General features: G+C 34.5%; 1 protein-coding gene and 1 long non-coding RNA gene across 3 annotated transcripts; one reads left to right on the forward strand and one right to left on the reverse strand.

The window, feature by feature from the left end:
- Positions 1 to 22: 22 nt before the first annotated feature.
- On the reverse strand, positions 23 to 8,343 carry LOC128547900 (uncharacterized). Its single transcript, XR_008366753.1, has 3 exons — positions 8,194 to 8,343; positions 1,380 to 1,596; positions 23 to 947 (listed from the first exon to the last, which is right to left on the reverse strand). It is a non-coding gene; the product is annotated as an uncharacterized LOC128547900 (long non-coding RNA).
- A 1,144-nt stretch (positions 8,344 to 9,487) lies between these two features.
- On the forward strand, positions 9,488 to 19,890 carry LOC123525917 (uncharacterized). Of its 2 annotated transcripts, none has more exons than XM_045305079.2 (5): positions 9,488 to 10,238; positions 10,937 to 11,095; positions 15,238 to 15,687; positions 16,834 to 16,915; positions 17,083 to 19,890. In XM_045305079.2, the coding sequence occupies exons 1-5, from the start codon at positions 9,693 to 9,695 to the stop codon at positions 19,230 to 19,232; spliced, it is 3,387 nt and encodes a 1,128-aa protein (XP_045161014.2). In that variant the 5' UTR covers positions 9,488 to 9,692; the 3' UTR covers positions 19,233 to 19,890. The 2 variants fall into 2 exon arrangements, with proteins under 2 accessions (XP_045161014.2, XP_045161022.2); XM_045305087.2 differs by having other exon boundaries at positions 9,489 to 10,238; positions 17,098 to 19,890.
- Positions 19,891 to 22,603: the final 2,713 nt, after the last annotated feature.

Below are 22,603 nucleotides of genomic sequence, written 5' to 3' on the forward strand. Positions count from 1 at the left end.
AAAAAGAAAATCATCATTTCAGTACTTTCTGTAAAATTTATTTTATAACCATATTTGACTGGGATTCATACTGCATAATAGCTCAAGTATCAGTATAATAAAAAAATCAAACTAAACATACATAGTATCACAAAATATCTACATATCACAACAAAGAAAATTATCACAGTCAGTAACTGTGCTGCCTTTTGTAATTAAAAATTTAAAAATTATTTTAGCTGCAGTTTTGTAAACCAAAACAAGGCAAAGCTAACCAATACCACATGAACACCAAAACAAAGAAATACTGTTAGACAGTACTATTTTTTTTTAAAAATTCTCACTATTTTGTGACTGGTTAGTTTTGTAAATGTATGTGAAATATTTCTTCCAGTAAACCATTTGTTGAGAATTACCCTGTAGATTTACTGGTAAAAATAAGTAATTTCGATGTCAGAAATGTTATTTCTCACTCCTTTTAAGTCCATGAAAATTCTTCATGTTTTTAAAGACCAGAATAGAAATTACCTAAACATATTTAACATAAAGAACAACTATTATGTAAATGACAGTTGTTTGCACAGACCTAAATTTGCTCATGACTGAAGTTTTTTTACCACATATCTCTCAAGACATTACTTAATTTTCAAGGCATCGAGCATTTGAATTCAAAGAAAACTTTCAGAAATGCAGTACTCGTATGTACACATCATCTCCATACTCCATACTTGTGAAAGGATTTGCATTGTAGTCTGATAACTGAACTAAACTAAAGCTTCCACGTGAAGGTCTAACATTTGAATTATAAGTAAACATTAGATCTGACACTTTAAGTTAAGAAAACATTCAAATGTCGTAAGAAACCATTCACATGTCTATATCTCTACCATTGACTCCAGCATACACTTGTTTTAAAGTCTCATTCTTGTATTTATCTTCCAGTATCTTCACATACTTCTCCAAAGCTCCTAAAATAAGATTGTTTAAACCCACGATAACACATTATCAAACAAATAAATAACACTTGATCATAAGGAAAATGATATGAATAATTAATGCCATAAAATGGTCTTGTAATAATTTTAACTCTGAAAACAGGTCTGACAAAACAAAAAAGAGAATCTTAAATGTTATATCAAACAAAATTTTAAAGAAACATATAAATTTATTTTACCATTTATCACTTTTCTCTTGTTGAAATTCTTTACTTAAATGTCATGTCTGTTAACATCTATTTTTGCAATTTGCCTTAAATTTTTTTGAGTCTTTACATATTTATTGCAACTCTGTGAATGATTTATCTTAGTGTATTCAACAAACATATATATCAATCAGTATAATGGTCACATCCTACCATAAAAACATCATGACCAAGGACCAAAGTTAAAATACAATTTTACCTAAACCAAGTATTTTTCAATATGTAATCATATTAGGCCCTAGCCTTGGATCATCAAACTTCTCTGCCTTTATCAGTAGTCTCACAATGTCACCAAATATATACGCATCATCAAATGATGGTTTGTCTGAGATGAGGACTTTACAGTAAACATCTACAGCAGCTAATGGATCTGTTTTCACCAACATGTCTACTAGTTCAATGTAAGCATCATGAACCTGTCAAATAAAGTTGTCTTTATAAATATCAATAAATTCATGACAAATGCAAATTATTTTTTCCTAATGATGTCAATTTCAGATATATCAATGAACTAGACGTTAGGCTATTTATAGAGATGTGACATCTAAATTTTTGTACAGTTTAAGAGTATTCACAGGTAGGACAGTAGTAAACAAATTTACTATATAATCTTTATAAAATTTGGAAGTTTTTTGTCTATCTGTTGGAACACTATGGAGCATCTCCCCAACTTGCAGCTGAAATGTGGGTATGAACACGTGTGATAAAGATTGTTTACATTTCTATAAATGCAAAAACATCTTTGGAAATGCTACCAAACTCTCAAGTACAGGTCCACAATGAAATAAGTTTCATGAAGATAGGGTCATACATGTGGCCTCTACAGTGTTAACAAGCTTTTCCTTTGATTTGAGTGGTGACCTAGTTTTTGACTCCTAATGACCGAGTTTCAAATTTAGCATGGGAATCATCATGAGAAACATTCTGACCAAGTTTCATGAAGACAGGGTCATAAATATGGTCTTTAGAGTGTTAACAATTTTTTCCTTTGATTTGAGTGGTGACCTAGTTTTTGACTCCACATGACAAAGTTTCAAACCTGGCCTAGTAATCATCAAGATAAACATTTTGACCAAATTTCATGAGGATAGGGTCATAAATGTGGCCTCAAGAGTGTTAACAAGCTTTTCCTTTGATTTGACCAGGTGACGTAGTTTTTGACTCCACATGACCCAGTTTCAAACATGGCCTAGGAATCATCAAGATAAATATCTTGACCAAGTTTCATGAAGATAGGGTCATAAATGTGGCATCAAGAGTGTTAACAAGCTTTTCCTCTGATTTGACCGAGTGACCTAGTTTTTGACCCCACATGACCCAGTTTTGAACTTGGCCTAGGGATCATCAAGATAAACATTCTGACCAAATTTCATGAAGATAGGGTCATAAATGTGGCCTCTAGGGTGTTAACAAGCTACTCCTTTGATTTGACCTGGTGACCTAGTTTTTGACCCCATATGACCCAGTTGATAACTTTTCCTAGAGATCATCAAGACCATCACATCAAAGCATAAATGAAACCTCCATATGGCTGAAAGGGCCAAAATAGAAAATTTTGCCCCTTTCAGGGGCAATAACTCTAGAACCCATGAAGAAATCTAGTCGGTTTTCAAAAGGAACCGAGATCTTATTGTGACTTAAGTTGTATGTAAGTGTGGTTAAAATCAAATGTAAAATGGCACTTCTATCGTGTTCACAAGCGCCCCAGTCACAATCAAATGCATACTTTTTAGGTGCTCTATGTTATACACCCAAATTTAAAAGTGCATGTTTATATATTCTGTCTTCAGCACTTCAGGAGTTACATATCACTACCCAGTTGCAGGTAAAACTACTTTCAGGTGTCTAATGTACATATAAAACGAACGCCATGCTGTCCAATAACAGAAAAAAGGCCAAAATTCAGTGTTATATTGTTTCACCTTAAAAAATGTGCTTTTTGTCTTTTCATTTTAATTAAAACCTGAACCAGCAAGACCTTTTTGTGCTGTTTGGTTTACAGGAAAATTCGTCTTCTTTCAGCTGCAAGTTATTTCAACTGTCTATGTTACCCACAACAGAAGTTATGTACTGAAGACTGACATGACCGTTTTGTTATATATTTTGCCTTTTTGCTCTTCCTCATATCAGATAATGTGATTTCATTATAAAATAATTCTTTTTTTACTGTCTTATTTGTCTCTGTGTGAACTTCAGTCTACCTTCTTCTGAAAATAATAGCATTCTTTCAGGTGGAAGTTTCTTATCTCCTCAAATTTGACTCTGAACAGACAATGATAAATGCGCCAATTTTTTTGTCCTGTCCGTAGACACCTATTTTCTTTGTGAAGGATGCAATATTAGAGTTTAATCACTGTTGGTATGAAAGCTGCTAGGATAGTGTCTAAGTTGATAAACATTAGACAGAATTAAGCTGGGTTATTTAGATATAAATAGTTGTTGAATTGCAAAATGTCTTGTCCGTAGACACATGTCTTGTCCGTAGACACTAAAGAAACAAAGTTTTTTTGACAAATATCATTTATAAAATCATACTGGAGCTATTTATCAAGTTTCAATGATACACCACACTTAATGTTTTTACAAAATATAGAATAAATATATTTCTAATGAAACTTACTTCTTTCAAATGCAAAATGTTACCCATTTATTCTTGTGTGTAAAATCTGAATCTGAGAAGTACAATGGATATAGAATATGTTTTAATCTTATACATGACTTATATAAATGTTAAAAGCTATCAAAAAAAGGAACAATACATTTCTTTCTAACCCTCCCTTTGTTATGGCAAAAACAAGGCATGCAATGGAAGTGTCTACGGACAAGACATTGCACAAATACTATTCAATATATTTTCTGTTTTCAATAAAAACCAGCACTGGACCTTAGAAATATATCAAGAGTTCTTTGAAATAAATCAAGAGACTCTGAAATGCAAAAAAACCCAATCTTTTACAAGTTAGTAGTAAAACAGAAAGAATGAGAAGATAGAAGCAAAATCATTTGACATTTGGTCATATTCTAGTGGAGTATGGATCTATTGTTAGACATGGTGTGGGCTGTCCACTTTCAACTTAAACATTTTGTTATAATCCACTCAAGATGGCATATTTCTGTGCTCTTCAGGGCCAAGATATAATGGTGATTGGTTTTCAAGATTTCATTCTATTCATCTGCCTATCAACTTTTATTCTGTAACTGACTGAAATCACATAAAATTGAAGCAGTTTAAATCATCTTAAAAAAGAAATTACAAGCAATTTTCTACGTGATTACCGTAGTCTCCTTGCAGCTTCTCCCTTTCAAAAATGAGAGCTATTTAGATTTGTTTATTTTTGGGGGGTTTAATGCCCTTTTTCAACAGAATTTCAGTTATGTAACTTAACAATTGTTAATTGATTCTGTACTGTACAAACATGTTCTCTGCAAGTAACTGCCAACTTCCCCACATGCATCAGAGGCAGAGGTCTAGAATTTTGAAATCATAGTTTGATTTACGATTTGAGTTACTAACATTTGTTCCAGTATTTTTCCAAGAAAATAATATTAATATAGGTGATAACATGAAAAATAAGAAGTAAATGTGATAAAAAGATAGTTAAAAAACTTTGTCTCCGGTCGTACTATCTTATATAATTGAAAAAGGTCAATATTAATCAAAAATATTACTGGCTAGAAAAAGAGAATGTATCTTGGGAATTTTAAGAAAAAAGCATAATATGTAAGTCATTAGCTGACTCAAAACTAAGACAAGTGATAAAAACTTATCACAGTGAACATTTAATTATTCTGTAAACAGGTTAAAATTCACAGGAATTTTATTTTGCAGGACTACTTAAAATATTAGTACGAGTTATGGATCTCACAGATTAAATGTCATATGAGTATTTTTACAACATACAGCTATTTAAGCAGTCAGCAAGGGAGTTGTTTCATTAGTTTTCCATTTAAGACACAGTTGCAATCTTTTTAAGATGTTGTTCTGAGCTATAAGTTTAACAAGTTCTTCCTACTTTTTTAATGTTTCTACTTTAATGAACATGTTTAGATGAACTCAAAGAGTTCATCATGTTAAACTTTGTGTTTATACTTTTTTTTCCATTTCTTGATTGATATGGTTGATAACAGCATGTAAATATATTTGCCTCAACAAAGTCTAGTCAGGTGGATTCTTCCACCATCCAATTTCAGGAAGATTGTGGTTTATTTTGTTTAGTTGAGGTTAAAAGTTATTACAGATAAATAAACATAGTCTAAATGGTGTACATGACAGGCTGCAAGGTCAGTTCTTAAGCCCATTAAATGCATAAGCATTGATCAGAAACATCATTACTCTATCTGTCTTTTAGACAGAAATTATATTATGGTCAAATGTCTTGTCCGTAGACACCAAGCTGAAGGAGAATTTTAACAGCCTATTTCAGTGAGGATCCTTCTAAGTATCATTATTTTTAGTATATAGTGAAATATGAAAACAATTAGTCCTAATTTATGTAAGCAATAGCACAGAACTTGTCACATAATGACATTTTGATTTAGTCACAGTTGTTCAAATCCTTCAATTATTCGAAGACACATTCCGAAGACTGTCAATTATACTTCTTTTCATAAATTTGTTTGTTATTTACTTGTTCTTGATCATTTTAAACAGAAAAGTTCAACAGAAGTAAAAGACTGTCTTCTAAATCCTATGTAGAAAGCACTTGGCGATGATGTCTTGTCCGTAGACTTTTTGGGTAAATTTCGGCTTTCATTTTAAAATTGCGATATCTCTGCCAAACATAGTCGTAATCACAAAAATGAGACCATTATTTAAAGAGAAATGACTGAATTTTTAGAAAATAACACATTTAAGTTGAATAAATGCATTTCAAAAGGTATGCAAAAACTGAAAGCAAGTAGTAAACAAAAATTTCTAGAATTTTGAACTTCAAAAGAAGATAATAACTACAAATCTTTGTGTAATTTATTAGTTTTTGGGGTTTTCTACATTACTTTTATGTACCTTATCATGTGGTAACAATTTTGTTGGGTCTTAAAGAGTTATTTGAATAAAACAGTCCTTTAAAAATGGTCATGTCTGTTTTATTTTTTCCCTGAAGATTCATCTTTATATCAAAAAAAAAATATTGTCAAACTATCAGACAGCGACAACTACCATTGTTTTTGTAGAACCAAGGTATATGGTAAATTAACATTTCAAAATAAAAGAGTTTTACAAACTTTTATTTTTGACCCCAAGTGAAACAAAAAAATGCATTTGATTGTGACTGAGGCGAAGGTAAAAATTAACAAATTTTGGCTCTTTCAGGGATCAATTAGGGGCCGGAACCTATGATTGGATCTGACGGACTCATCTTGGGGTCCAATATATATTGTTGCTAAAGATATTTTGCAAGTTTGTATCAAATCAAACCATAAATGAAGTCTCTATATTACTGCAAAAGAAAAATAGCAAATCTTGGCCCTTTAAGGGGCCATAACTCTGGAACCCACAATGGGATCTGGCCAGTTTTAAAAAAAAAACCCGAGATATTATGCCAATACAAGTTGTGAGCAACTTTGATTAAAATTGATTGCAAAATGTGGTCTCTATCGTGTTCACAAGAAATTGTGAACGGAGGACAGACAAAATGGAATCATAAAAGCTCATCCTACGTGACAGGTGAGCTAATAAAAACAGAGACTGGCTTACATAAAACATGAGAATCTCATTTTAAGGTAGTTCTGAATGTTTGATAAACCAGAAGTGATGGTGTAATGCCATTTAGCCGGAAAACATAGAATAACACCTGGGTTCGGCATACGGAAATGAAAATCATTTTATGAATTAATGACAACCTGTGAGTAATTTATTACAATGGCATTTTTAATGTCTTAACAAAGTTAAATTATGATATTAAAACATCTGACATGTTAAATTATTCAAAATAATGTCTTAAAATCAGCATGAAATGTGTGCTTCACTTTAATCCTGGTCAAATATCTTGAAAATAAGCACAAGGACCTATACATTTTATTTCACCACATTATATGCCAAATGTTTATTTACAACTCTGGAATTAGTTTCATTAAAATCTATATTGTATAAAATTTTCTGTTTGCGCAAATCAGTCTAGCACAAAAAAAAAAAAAACAACAAGCACACGACCCTATCTGTTTTATTTGCTGAATTTTGTAAGTATATTCTGAAGGTTTGAAAATTCAGAGTTTAATTAAATTCTACATTGTAGAAAAAATTTCGATCCGAACGTGCAGAACTACCTTAACTGGGAAACAAATGAGGATTTTTTCTTTCAACCATTAGTGGACTAACCTGGAAGTACTTCCTGATTACCTATTTAGTATTTTTATACCCATTAACAGAGAACAAAATATATTGGATAGAGATTAAACATAAATAAGAGCTCTACAGTGTGGCAATCGCGACTGTTCTGATGCTATATTGTGTTAGGAGAAAATGAAGGGATTGGTTGCACCTAAAAATATTTTGTAAAAAGAATAAATTTTCCTGCATCAACAAATTTAACTTTGAGACAAATCCATGCATAAAAACTTTCACCTTAAAATGTGGCATAATTCATGAAATACTGTGTAAGAATTAAGGACCGTGCCATATATAATGCGAGTCATGATGAAGAAGAAGAATTTTCGTTATGTCTGAAGCATTCAAAATTAGAGTGAAACTGCAGAAAAGTTTTAGCCTGAAATTTGCCATGCATGACAAATCTTACCTTGTCTAAAATGGGATGGACTGAAAGATGGACTTGTGGACATAGTGCAAACCTCTAGCCTCGATGCAATAAGAGTCTAGAACCACATGACACTCAGGTGTTAATTGCATTTTCATTGCAAAATAAGAATGTCTTCATAAGACTATCATAACACTTTGGGTCACATAAACACAGCCACATGGGTTTTTGCATTAAAGTTCTATTTACAAACTAAATTACCAGTATGTGTTTGCAAATAACTGCAACAAAATCGAAGGATGAATCTGTTTCTAGTATTACCTCAAGGGACATAGTGATGACCTCATTGTAGTACTTCTGAGCATCTGGAATTTCACTTGCAGCTTTATGTGCTCTAGCCAGTCCCAGCCGTGGATGGTATGACTTCCTGTTGATGGGGACGGGGCCAGCTGGTGCTGCTGGTTTCGTGTGGAATCCTCTACAGGTGCTGGAGGTGGGGTTTCTTGTTTAGGGGCTGTAAAAATTAATCAACAACATCATATAAGTCATGTCTAAAATCACGTTATTGAACACTGTAAAAAATATAACCATTGTTATAACAATTATAACAGAATAAAGGGTATGCCTTTTTTCATACGTAATAAACACAATATATACTAGTACTATAATATCCTGCTGTTAATGTAAGTTGGTGAGAAAACAGATTAGATCAGAACTCAAAACTAGTGCCTCTGGCTGTGGTTTCAATACTTTGGTGACTGACCTACAATGTATTCGCCAAATTCAATATATATTTTCATTGTTACAAAATGAAGAAAACGGGAAGTATAATCACTTTCGTCGTCACTAGAAATAGAATTTTAAATGACACAATTATAGGTCATCAAGTGATCTTTCAGCTTTTAAAGTGGATGAAGAACCTAGAGGCACCTTGGGTATAATTTCATCACAGGCAGACATCTGGGTAGAACCAATGACCAGCTAGATGGCTTCTTCACATGTCAGATTTCTACACCCCAAGCCAACTTTCGGACCCAGAACGGACATGAAACAAATTTTTGAAGTCCCAAGTGTGACTTTGACCTTTGAGAAGATACGACCCTTTGCCTTGCGCACAACACAATGTTTTGCAAGATGATATCAAAATCCCATGATAGATAGTAAAGATATGGACCGAACATGATATGTTACGGATAGACAGAATGACGGATAGAAAGACAGACGAATGCAGCATATTACTATGTTACTTATTTTCTTCGAAACAGACTGGGACAATAATAGCGTTTATTAATCACATTGCAGTGAAATCCGGTGTAAGTTTGATCACCATGTTATGGAGGAGTGTGTGGATGCGGCGGGTGTTGGTGTCTGATGGGAAGGGTGGCGTGGTTACATCGCAAGATTTATGGTAAAATCCGGGACAGAAGTCGTTTGAATGAAAAAGATATCGAAAGACGACAGACGACAGAGACACACTACGATCGCAATGCAAATATCAAAATTTCGACAACTCCAGCCAAAAATAGAATCATTCAACTGTTTGTTTTTATCAGATCATGTTACCGCGAAAACCGGTGTTGGGATTCCCCTATAGATATTAACTTGAATATTTGCCAAAAGTTTGACACTTTTTATCATAATATCTGAAATGAAATCATATCTCTGGTTATATCGAGCTATATATTGCTAAAGTGTGTTCATAGCGTAAAAATTAGAAGCTAACACTACTGAACACGTAAGATTAATAGAAATCTACGTAGATAGAGAGGATCTAGTTGAACAAATAAATTGCATAATAAAACTGAAAGTAATATTACAAAATGACACACGAGGAACAATTTAAGAATCAAAACTATAAACGATGGATAAGGGGATGTTTAGGATTTAAATATCTTGGAGAAGGACTTGTGCAGACAGTTAATACTACTGTCAAAAACCAGCATGGCTATTACGTGAAGAATTTAACACCTTCAGAGTGTGACAAATGCTGTACGAATACACTTTTACCTAATCATGCTAAAGTTGATAACAAATGTACAAAGGGGAGAAAGAAATGTTTTTGTTTGATGTATTCACGATCAAGAACATTTTGTCCAAACTTCTTCTGTAGTGCTGTTTACGACAATATTGTGGATAATCACAGGTATCAAGACCCAAACTGGTCAAACACGGATATAACAAAATGGGGAAGTAGTTATCTAGAGGTTGCTAAGTGTTTCATCAGCTCGTCCGGATATAAAGACAAGTTGACAATACAAGAAGTGGATTGTAGCGGACTTCTGAATATCATCATCAATAACACAGCTTTTGAAAATACAGTAACTAAAGTTACTTATGCGTTTGACCCCTTACCTGCTTTTACCAAGGTATCTTAAAGAAGCTGTTCTCTTAAACGTTGAAATTTTGTCGAAGATAATCAAATAGAATTATGTTTCTTAAAAAAATGGCCATAAGTTTGGTAAAATGTAATACTAGTATAGAGATTAGGCTCTTCGTCCATATTTCTCTAGTAATATTGATGAATAAAAGTACCAAGAGTCAATGTTATAGTTTATATTGTTTGAAAGACCTCTGTAATGATGATAAACATGTACACCAAGTTATAACTCAAAACGTTATAAACCAATATATATATATAGCTTTTTGGGTACTGTAGTGACTCAAAATCGGCTCACTTGAGTACCGTTGTTCTTAATTCTGAAGTCCAAAATTACTGTGACCAAACTTAAGAATAAAATACTCAAAGACAAAGAATGTAAACAGATAATGTAATAAAACGTGTTCAATACTAAGGAAGTTCGAGCTGTTAACGAAAACGAAGCTAAGCTAAGCTAAGTTTTTGACCTGTCAGCTTCAGAAGATGTTCATATCAACCTAGGGTTGAAGATATGGCTATTTCATGAAATACAAGTCGGAACTGCAATATATGAAACTCGCATATAACCCCTTACAAAGTTTAAGGACGCTAATAACCATGATAATATCATGTTTATTTATCAGCATACTTTTAGTGTTTTGACTAAATATTCTTGTGTCACTGCAGCATATTTATTTATATTTCTAGGCAAGAGACGATAGAAATACTGTATTCCATTCTCCAAATATGGAACTAACAGTTGATCAACTGAAAGACATGGTAGACAACATGATTGGTTTACTTCAGTTGCCAGAGATAATAGACAACAACGGAGAAACTAAGCTTTGCATTGAAAAGCTTCAGAAGGTAACCAGTGCAGTAATAACAGTTTCGAAGTATCTATATCAAAGTTCACGCTGTTTTGTAGTTAAAAAAGCAGGTATAAATCTTTTGAAAAAATCATTGGCTGATGCATTTTGAAAAGTAAAGTATAGCTAGGAGTTTTCTAGAATAAGCAAAAATTTGTTTAGTATCAGAGCTAGCATAATGTTTTTAAAAAGCAGTCCGTTAAATCATGTTAAACTTTAGCAAACAGTATAAGGACGTCAGCTTTAGCCATATTTGAGTGAATAGCTATGTATCTTTTGTAACGAATGTGTAAAAACAGAGTCCCTTAATCAAGTGTAATATGATTATATTGTAAATATATTAGTTTTAATATAAATTCTCAGTCTAAGTAAGTTGGAAATTTTGATTATGTGATAACGTATACAGATAATTTCTCAAAATCAAACAAGAAAAAAAAATCCCAATACTAAATAATATTCTTCCGGGTTGGCCTGTTATAGGTTATAGGCAATATGAACGCAATTTTGTTATTAAGTGCATTATTAAAGTGATAAAAATCTGTTTACAAAGACCACATTTGATAGAGCCACATGTGCCTTTATTTAAGGCATACATGTGCTCGGGTTAAATCGACAATGAAACTAGTGATATTTAGAGCAAGTTGTCTTTAACACGGAATTTACAGTATCATTTCAATTGTTAATATTTCCCAGGTTTAAACATTACACGTGTTTACTTTACAGATATCAGACTTTATCTTATAAGTACAGATAAGAAGCAAACACTTTGTTTGATCGCTTTTTTCTGTGCATAATTATGTCATACGGCACAACATATTGATTGACCTCCAGATCGTACGACAACAAAGAAAATAAGGTTACGACATCAGGATTTCCAAAGAAGGCTTTGAAACTTAGTTACTGATAGATTATTATGTCATGGAAGCATATGAGAATTGATTTTACTATTTTTTCTATTCAATATTGAAAAAGTGACGAACTTTAAATTTTAAAAAAGAGCCAAAATCTTGGTGTATTCCCCCGTTTAAGTATACTTCTTACATTAAAATGCAAAAGGTAAACGAATATGATTGAAATATTACTGAAGATAGAGAATTTTGAGTTTCGGATCACCACTACTTTGTTCTGTTTCACCAGGCTATATGGCTCGCAAAATATTGTTAAAGGGTAAAGAATGTCTGTCAATAAGTTGATTTTATGATTGAAAGTCATTGTCTAAATATTCAGAATACTTTGTTTTTGTAATTGGGCCACTTCTGAAAATGATATGACATTTTGAAATTCAAGAAACACTGCTGATTATTTTAGTAAATACGTTAAAGACAGATCGATTTCCACACGGTTTCTTGGTTTTAAAAGATAGAGCATGACAATTTCTTCCGCTAAAAATAAAAAAAGTAAAGACATTATTTTACAGGAGTATGAAAATACAGTTTAAGAAAACAAATATGTAAAAATAAACTGAATCCGATATTACGTTTTATGTCCCCACGAAATCAAAATGGCTGTCATTTTGATATATTATTGAAATGTTCACAAATTTCATATTTCTATTTGAAAATTCTTTTGGTGCAAGGATCTTTAAGATGGAATTAATATGACAAAAACATTGCCCTTCCTTTTAATACTTAGACATATTCAAGATGCAACTGAAGTTCCTGCTTAAAGACTGTTTACCTATGCAGTGTCGTAGATACTGTTTATACCTATGCAGTGTCGTAACCACAACTCAAGATTTTGTTTGGAGGGTGTGTGTGTGTGTGTGGGGGGGGGGGGGGGGGGGGGGGGGGTTGAGTGGTGGGGTGTACAGGGGTTTATGTACATAAGTAAAATAACAAGTCAGCATTAGTTACACCAAGATCTTTAAGCATGGAGAATTGTAGTAGTGGAGCCCTCATTAAATGTACTCACATATTGATCGTACAATATACTGACTATAAAGGTTAGGGTTAGGTTTAATATAAATTTAATAGCGTACATTCAATGCCTGTGTACAATAAATGCCGTTCCACGAAAAGAAAAAAATCCACAAGAAACAATACTGCATTTTAAGCCAAGTTTCAGAAAAAAAACAACACTGAATTAATCTTGTTGAAAAGTAAACAATACTAGTCCTAACAGTTATAATACAGGTATGGGGTAGGGATTCTGCGATCCTCCTGAGAAATTCTGAAATTCTACAAGACAAAGCGGCGCATTTTAGTATTTTAAAGCCATTTTCGACAAAAGAAATCTAAAAAAGTCAGATTGAAAAGAACACATCATTAGCCTTGATAATTGGAGAACAGTTATGATGGAGAATCAGAAATTCGAGAAATTATAGACAAAATCATCTTGGATAAAATATCGGAGCAAATCAGGTTGAAAAATACACACTACTAAAGAGGGCCAATATACGCCCAAAAGGTTATATCAGAAGATGACTGAAGCAAAATATAAAGAAAGACTATTTTCGGCGGGAGGTGTTTGGGGAGGGGGAACGCAGAGAGAGCGCGAGAGCGAACGAAAGGGAGAGAAAGAGAGTTTGTGTCTGTCTGTGTGTTTGTGCGTGCCTGCGTACGTGTGCGTGTGTTTGACAAGATACTTAAGGGCAAGAAACCTAATTAAATATTTCTTTTTCATTTTTTTTCGGGGGTGGAGATGGGGTGGGGAGGGTTAATGGTGTGTGTGTCGAGGGGGGGGGGGGTGCGTATAATGTAGACTGTTGCAGTATACACATCATCTCATAACCTTCTGCCTATATTCCAAGTTTTTCAGTTATGCTCTAGACACAAAAAATGATTGGCAGATTTGACCTTGCTGTGACCTTAAACTTTGACCTACCAACCTGGTTAATAAGTTATGCCCCGGGCACGAAATATGACGGACAGATTTAACCTTTTAGCTCAATTTTTGACTTGACCTTTGACCAAAAGAGCCGGTTCAAGCACTCTGCACATCGTTATCTACATATATGTCAAGTTTAAAGTCAATACCTTTAATGATTATTATGTTATGCTTCGGATACGAATTATGACAGACGGACGGACGGATGGACAGACGCACGCACCATCACATAATACGTCCGTTTTTCCTTTTACATAAATAAAGCCCACACTGAACAAACCCTAGCTCCTTCTGCATCCGATATTGTAATAAATATCACGTTATGACGTAAAATATGGGTTCAATGGAGCCTCAAATTGGGTCACGAAAAGAAATTATTTCCCCCGTGCCGGATAAATATTTTGACGATGGTCTTTACACATTTCTTCATTATTAATCTCTCCAGCAATGCCTATGAAAGATAACCTGACTTACAATAGCAGCTAACTCAAAAACTCGAATTTCGTCTGACACGAATTCTTGATAATTCAAATAGATATAGAATAAAATAAATGCAAAAAATCGACAGGTATTTTATGTGAAATTTAATCGTGAAATTAAAAGCAACAAATCTGATCAGCAGAAAATCAATATGAGGTTTAATTATTTCTTCCGACAAGTTAAAACTACTGCGCATGCGCAATGCTATCTACATGACCCGTTCAGATCGAGTTGCTTTATAAACACTGGTGAAGTATCATAATAAAACCTAACATTATACAGCCTTGTGAAGCTATGGTTTGTTGTTGACACGAAGGAAGAATAAACATCCAAATGATCTAGATGAAACAACTGATAGAATAACGCCCAAATAAAGCGGTTATTACATGTGTCCGGAAACTGGTCATTTCCGGATACTGATTCCCAACCAGTATGTATCATTTTCATAGAAATACTATGAATTGAACATTTCTAAGTGTGACGCCTTAACAATGAGTTTACAATACAATCACATTATAAAATATACAAGGGAATATAATTTGCAAAAATACAACTGCGAAGAAGATTTGAATCAATAATTTACAAAAGAAATTTGCTTCATTGAATTAGAAAACAATTAGGACTATCTGCTCATCTGTTTATATGAACTATTTCTGCCTCCCTGTTTATTTATTTATTTATTTATTTATTTTGCAAATAAAGAAATGACAAATTTTAAATATGTATCCAGAACTGCAATTTACTATAACAAAAAAAAACCTCGAGGCAGCTGTCTAGGTGTGCCTTAATGTAGTTACGACACTGCTATGGCGTTGTTTTGTTTGTGTTTTCCAGATAAGAGATGACGACATTTACATATCTGTAAGAGATGAAATAGAAATTCAAAAAGAGACCCTGGAGACACTAGAGATAAAACGGATAGAGACATTGCATGAAATAGAACAGAGCAAACAAGACTTATTAGACAAGGTGAATGATGTCAAAGAGACCTGCGAGATGCAGATGGTTAAAAGTAATGCAAAACAGCAAAAGACGGATGTGGACATAAAAACAATTGAAATTGAATTGAAGACGTCTTGCGCAAATCTTGAGAAGATTTGTGAAGACTTAAATCATAGACAAAAAGAAACAGAACTATCTTTAACACACCTGCAGACTGCCGTGAACAAATTGGCCCTACAACATGATGCACATGATGTGAAACAAGATACTATAGAAAAGCAAATCGCAGAAGTCTGTATAGAGATCCCGAAAGTCATCGAGAAGCATTTACTGACCAAATCAGTAATTCTTTATTTATCTACATGTAGTTTGTATTTAATACTAGCTTTAAATCACGTTTTGTGAGTCGTCCAAAACCATAATACGCCTGTATGACATAAACCTCTTTGGTGAGGATTTTTGTTTTTGTTGGGTTTAACATTATGTCGACACAATTATAGGCCATATGGCGGTTTTCCGGCTTTTGATGGAGAAAGACCCTAGATGTCTCTCCGTGCACTATTTCATCACTGTATTTTTATCCGTGCCAAAACATAATCCAAGGAACATAACTATTTCGGAATAGAACTAAAAAAGAGCCGCTTGTAAAACAAATATACCCAACCATGGACAATGACAGGGACATGCTAATGACAACAGATGGGGTTATCCACTGACTACAAGCAGTCATCCTATGAAAATTTAAGAAAATAAACTTTAAGCATTCTCAGATACTGATCAGAAAACATTTGCAGTCTTGGTGTCGTTCTGACATTGACCTTTGACCTACTGGCCACCAAAACATTAGGGTCATCTATTTACCACAGGCAATTATGCTATGAAATTTGACCACTGTATGCCAAAGCATTCATTATTATTGCTTGACAACCGACAGACCTACCGGCATATACCCCTTTTCGTCCAGGGGGAGTGGGAGCATAAATATAACTAACTTGATCCACAAGTCTACACACCAAACCTCAACTCAAGTAAGTGCATAGATGGCAAAAACAGGCGCAGAAATGATATACTAAGTTAAAGGGCCATAACTTCACTAAAACTCATCTGGCTGGCACCACAGTGAAACTTGATTAATAGGTCCCGAGTTCATATACCTAGGCACAAACGGCAGTACTTACCTACATTCAATGCGAACGAAATGCGGAAAACGAAAATATTAATAAGACTCCGCTAAAATTATACAATCAGAACCAGCGTAGAACATAGCCTGTGGATCCTCATTACATGCCTGCACACCGGCAATTAGCTCAATATTTGCAACCATGGCAAAAAAGTGCGACAAACGCTTTTGAATGACGGACGGGCATGGCCATCATATACTACGTTTCATTCTTTTTTTCAGACGGGCATATCAAAATGATGACAAGTTAAATGTTGTGATATTTAATTTTTTGTATGTGTATCATTTTGGTTTTCCTGTATTTTAAGGCAAAAGAGCATGAAGAATCAATGATTGCAGGAGTTGCAACAAATCATAGGAAAAAACTAGAATATCTACAGAGAAAAGACGGTAATCAGTTTGTTCTTATTAAGATAGTCTTATCCTTTTATTATAGAATAATGTATGACTTACACCTTTTTCCAATTTCACGAACTAATGCCCGGTAAACAACTGTATTTTGCATCGCGTGTTTATCCGAAATGCTTATCTTACAGAAGAATGTATAAATTTTTCAGACAATTTATTTTTAGAGCTACAGACTAAGTTTTGTGGTTACTACAAGAAATGCTTATCAACCATCCCAGTGTCACCTGTTCTAAAAACTATTTCTGGTTCCGTTGATGAGGTGTTCGTTGAATTATCGATATGCGAAGACTTATCTGGCAATCAAAGCCCTGAAGATACGGAGCAGGCGTCCTTTTACAGAGATGTACTATTCCAAAACGGTACCCTTTGCAAAAGCGTATACCTACTTGGTAATGCGGGGATGGGAAAGACGACTTGGTGTAAAAAGGTCTTAAATACTTGGGTAAAAGCTTGCGACTGTAGCTCTAAGTCTAATGCGTTTGCTGCAGATTATGAAGCCAATCTGAAGTCAAGCGGCTTAGCAGAGAGTACAATGCAAGCAAATGAGGATACAGAATGTTTACGACAATTTGATCTGTTGTTTTACATTGCTCTGAGACAGGAGTCGCAAAATGTTAATATAACTGACATGATTAAGCAACATCCAGTGGTGAAGGAATATTCTTTACAGACTGTGGTAGATGAAGTTCTGAAGTATGAACCTCAAACATGTTTGTTCCTGTTGGATGGTTTAGACGAATGGACACCACAGTCAGATATTGAAACTCCAAGCCGAGAGGGTTTACATGGGTGTTCTGTTTTGACAACAAGCAGACCATACCGTCTTGTTGGAATATATGATATCGATGATACTTTCTATGCCGACAGAATTGTTCAAATGACTGGTGTTCGAAACAAAGAATTACTCGTAAAAAAGGTAATACAACAGCTAAACAACGCTATGAAAAAACAACTATCAGCAAAAGAACTTTATGACTCAAGCGAAAAGGACTACAAGAACTTTATAAAAGATGTTAAAGAAATGAAAGATAGAGAGATGTCATATCACAAAATTCTGCCAAATTACATGGATATTCCTCTAATGTTGATCATCATGGTATGCTTGTGGTTTGATAAGGGCGAATTTGAAAATACGTTAACCAAAAATATCGGTGGTATGATGGAGTTTATTATTAGTTATGCCGAAGGATTTCAAAGAGGAGTTTTTAGGAAAAAGAAAGTGGCAGCTGGGAAATTAGAGGGCATAGCAAATTTAGATGAACTGAAACAGGAATGGTCAAAATTTGCCGAATATTTACCATCCCAATTAAGAAAAAAGGTAAGACTGAAAGGTTACAGTGAACTTATATTCAAAGTGTCGTATCTTGCATTCAAGTCTCTTTTTAACTCGGAACACAGAATGCGACTAACATTTTCACAAGAAGATTTACTTCAATACTTTAATGAAGAAGAACTTTTAGTAATTGTGAAGATTGGCATTTTGTCACAGTCAGAGGTAACAGAATCCCCCCTATGTCCGATGACAAAACTCTCTTTTATTCACAAAGTATTTCATGAATATCTAGCAGGCGTATACATTACAATCCAGTTCAGTTTAGGAAAGGTGGAACCTGTTCAAATATTGAAAGATTACTTCAGGGACCCAGTTGTTTACAACCTACCAGATATAGACAATGCACCTTGCTATGTGGGAGGTATAGATCCAATAGCCAGCAGTAAAATGTCTGTATTCTTATTTAAAGAGTTGACTTTAGATACATACAGGAAGCATTCTGCATATTTCAATACATTTTACCTGCGTCAGGTGCAAGTTGTGTACGAGAATGACGAAAATTTTCCATCGGAAGAATATCCAATTTACACAGAATACATCTATATACCAAACAACTTGGCACAAGAAAAAACAAAATACTTGCATTTACTTTTGGACACAAATATCAAACACTTGAAGTGCGTTGAAATACCCTGTAATGCAGCACCGGAAATCCTTGCAAAATTTAGATATGCCAACATTCCGGATGATTTGACGCTCTGCATTTATGACATACTTCCATCTGTTAATAATGCCACTTTGACTAGTTCGCTTCTTTGTGTTCCAAATTTACGAAAATTAGAACTTCATGGCATATCCAATGATTTTGCTAAGGCGTGTGAAAGAGATAGTTTAGACCTGACATTATTATGTCTAAAGGAGCTGTCATTAAAGGAACTGTCAAATATAACCATATTGACTAAATACCCCATACAGTCTGTTGTATGTGATAACGTTACTAAATGTGAAATCAAGTTATCTACATGAGACAGGGAGCTTGCTCATACTTTGACACTAGTACTGTTGGGAATCATTACAGAAAAATATAAAAGAGAGGAAATAACGTACAATTACGCACCTATGTTTCATACTTTTGTAGGCATCGTAAAATTAAGATTATAGTTACGATTAAAGGAAAAGTAAACGAGGCATACTATTACTGTATAACTGCAAACTCATTTGTTTCTCTGTTCATTTCGTTATCTTATTCACTTCTTGTAAGCTTATTCTATTCCATTTAATTTTTGAAGATAGAATGTACTGGACAGATAAATACGCAGAAAGAAATATATTTTATCAGTTAAACATAACGCTTCCAGTGGTTTGATTCAATACATTCGTGGACATTTCCTTCTGACACAAAATAAATCAATAACCTGGTAATAAACGTCCCCTACCAGAATGTACATGCATTATCTTGGAAAATTCTTACATTGTTATTTTTGTATAAAGTTTATTGCCATAGTACATACATTGTAAATGGCTTGTATATTCCCCTCTATCTATGCACCAACTTTCATAAAGATCTTTTGTTCCGCACAATCTACTTTTCATCATATTTTTAACTATTTATCATTGCCAAAGCAACCACATTTTTAATGCAACAAATTAAAGTAGTGCATACTGTCAGTATTGCCTTTTTTGTTTTGGGTTAAACGGCATTTTTAAACAGCATTCCAATTATCTTACGGCAAGCAGTTAACCTAACCAGTATTCCTGGATTCTGTACCAGTACTAACATGTTCTCTGCAAGTAACTGCAAACTTCCACACATGAATCAGAGGTAATGGAATACTCATATTAGGCACAATGTCTGCTATCAAATCATCACAAAGAACATACTGCTCGCTTGGGGATCGACCTCATCCTCTCTCTGAGCAAAGAGTATTGCTCTTTATCTATGTACCAAGTTTCAGTGGAAATATTTAAAAGACCTGTTAAAAAGTTACCGTTGGATCCACTTCTCGCGATGGACTGACTTGGGATTGGCAAACCAGCGACATAATAGTAGGGTCTTTTTGGTAGGGATTGGTATAATTTGTTTTACAACAATCTAATTAAATAAGTAATTTCAAAGACATACAAGAGGGCCAAGATGGCCCTAACTCGCTCATCTGAGTAACACACAATAACAGTGTAAACATGTTTTACCTAGTGATTTCATGAAGACAAATATTTTGACCAATTTTCATTAAGATTGGACCAAAAAAAACGTGGCCTCTTGAGTGTTAACAAACGTATTCTTTGATTTGACCTGGTGACCTAGTTTTTGACCCTACATGACCCAGATAAAAATTCATACCATATTTCATGCACACAAACATTCTGACCAAGTTTCATGCACATCAACTGAACAAGAGTGTTAACAAGCTTTTCCTTTGATTTGACCGTGTGACCTACTTTTTGACCCCATAAGACCCAGTTTCGAACTTAGCCTAGGAATCATCAAGATAAACATTCCGACCAAGTTTCATAAAAATAGGGTCATAAATGTGGCCACAAGAGTGTTAACAAGCTTTTCCTTTGATTTGACCAGGTGACCTAGTTTTTGACCCCATATGACCCAGTTTCGAATTTGGCCTAGAAATCATCAACATAAACATTCTGACCAGGTTTCATGAAGACAGGGTCATAAATGTGGTCTCTAGGTTGTTAACAAGCTTTTCCTTTAATTTGACCTGACGACCTAGTTTTTGACCCAACATGACCAGTTTCGATCCAGGCCTAAAAATCATCAAGATAATCATTCTGTGCAAGTTTGTTTCAAATCAAAGCATAAATGAAACCTCTACATGGCTGAAAGGACCAAACTAGAACCCATGATGGAAACTAGCCGGTTTTCGAAAGGAACTGAGATTTTATTGTGACTTACGTTGTGTGTAAGTGTGATTAAAATCAAATATAAATTGTCACTTCTATCGTGTCACAAGGTAAAAATTAACAAATTTTGGCTCTTTCAGGGGTCAATCAGGGGCCGTAACTCCAGAAACTATGATGGGATCTGACAGATTCTACATGGAATCTAAGATTCATTGCTGCTGAAGATATTCTGCAAGTTTGTATCAAATCAAACCATAAATGAAGTCTCTATATGGCTGCAAAAGCCAAAATAGCAATTTTTGGCCCTTTAAGGGGCCATAACTCTGGAACCCATGATGGGATCTGGCCAGTTTTCGAAAGGAACCGAGATATTATGTTATTTTATTTATTTTGTTGGGTTTAACGTCGCACCGACACAATTATAGGTCATATGGCGACTTTCCAGCTTTGTTGGTGGAGGAAGACCCCAGGGGCCCCTCAGTGCATTATTTCATCACGGGCGGGCACCTGGGTAGAACCATCGACCTCACATGAAGCCACATCGTTGAGTGGCAAGTGATTTGAAGTCAGCGACCTTAACCACTTGGCCACGGAGGCCCCGAACCAAGATATTATGCCAACACAAGTTGTGTAAAAGTTTGATTAAAGTTGATCGCAAAATGTGGTCTCTATCGTGTTCACAAGCCAAAAATAGCAAATTCTGACCCTTTAAGGGGCCAGAACTCTGAAACCCATGACGGGATCTGGCCAGTTTTCAACAGGACCCGAGATATCATGCCAATACAAGTTGTGTGCAAGTTTGATTAAAATTGACTGCAAAATGTGGTCTCTATCGTGTTCACAAGAAATTGTGAATGGACGGACGACGGACAAAATGCGATCACAAAAGCTCACCCTGTCACTACGAGACAGGTGAGCTAATAAACTAGAATTGTGTCCACAGGACACGGATGCCCCCAACATACTGCGCCATCCCATAAATAATCAAGTTTTTAGTACAGACCATCTTCCCATGTTCAACTAAAAGTTGGAAGCAAATTGTATTCAGATAAGGTTATGCACCTTAGCAACCGTGAACCCATTCCTTCAAAAATTGTATATGGAGTTGAACACATCAAATTTCTTCATTATGGCGTATTTTGTGAAATTAAGAAAGGGCCATAATTCTTAAAAAAAAACACCACACACACAGAAATAGGCCATTATTTATGATCACCTTCACATCAAGGTACTTCATCTGTTTAACTTTCAAGCTTGCCTTTCAATAGTGTTTGAGGAGTTGGACACACAAGATTTTTCTCTATATTCTATATAGCAAAACTATCAAAGGGCTACAACTGTGGTAAAAATAGTCACAGCAAAAGTTCATTCCTTTATGGTCATCTGCACATCAAGCTTGTTCATCTGTGAAAGCAAACCTGGTCAATAGTGTGGGAGGAGCTGGACACAAGATTTCAGGACGTTAGTACGGACAGCATATTTATGCCCCTCTTTCGAAGTCAACCACCTAAAATGTTAGGCAGAGAAATAAATGAACA

This window comes from Mercenaria mercenaria, chromosome 1 (genome assembly GCF_021730395.1).
Source record: "Mercenaria mercenaria strain notata chromosome 1, MADL_Memer_1, whole genome shotgun sequence".
Taxonomy (NCBI): domain Eukaryota; kingdom Metazoa; phylum Mollusca; class Bivalvia; order Venerida; family Veneridae; genus Mercenaria; species Mercenaria mercenaria.

What these genes read in the sequence shown, in the direction of transcription:
- LOC123525917 (XM_045305079.2), top strand. Translation starts at nt 9,693, where the DNA reads ATGACACACGAGGAACAATTTAAGAATCAAAACTATAAACGATGGATA. An exon ending in CCTTACCTGCTTTTACCAAG is followed by an intron (nt 10,239 to 10,936) that starts GTATCTTAAAGA and finishes TTATATTTCTAG; the next exon opens with GCAAGAGACGATAGAAATAC. An exon ending in ATATCTACAGAGAAAAGACG is followed by an intron (nt 16,916 to 17,082) that starts GTAATCAGTTTG and finishes TAAATTTTTCAG; the next exon opens with ACAATTTATTTTTAGAGCTA.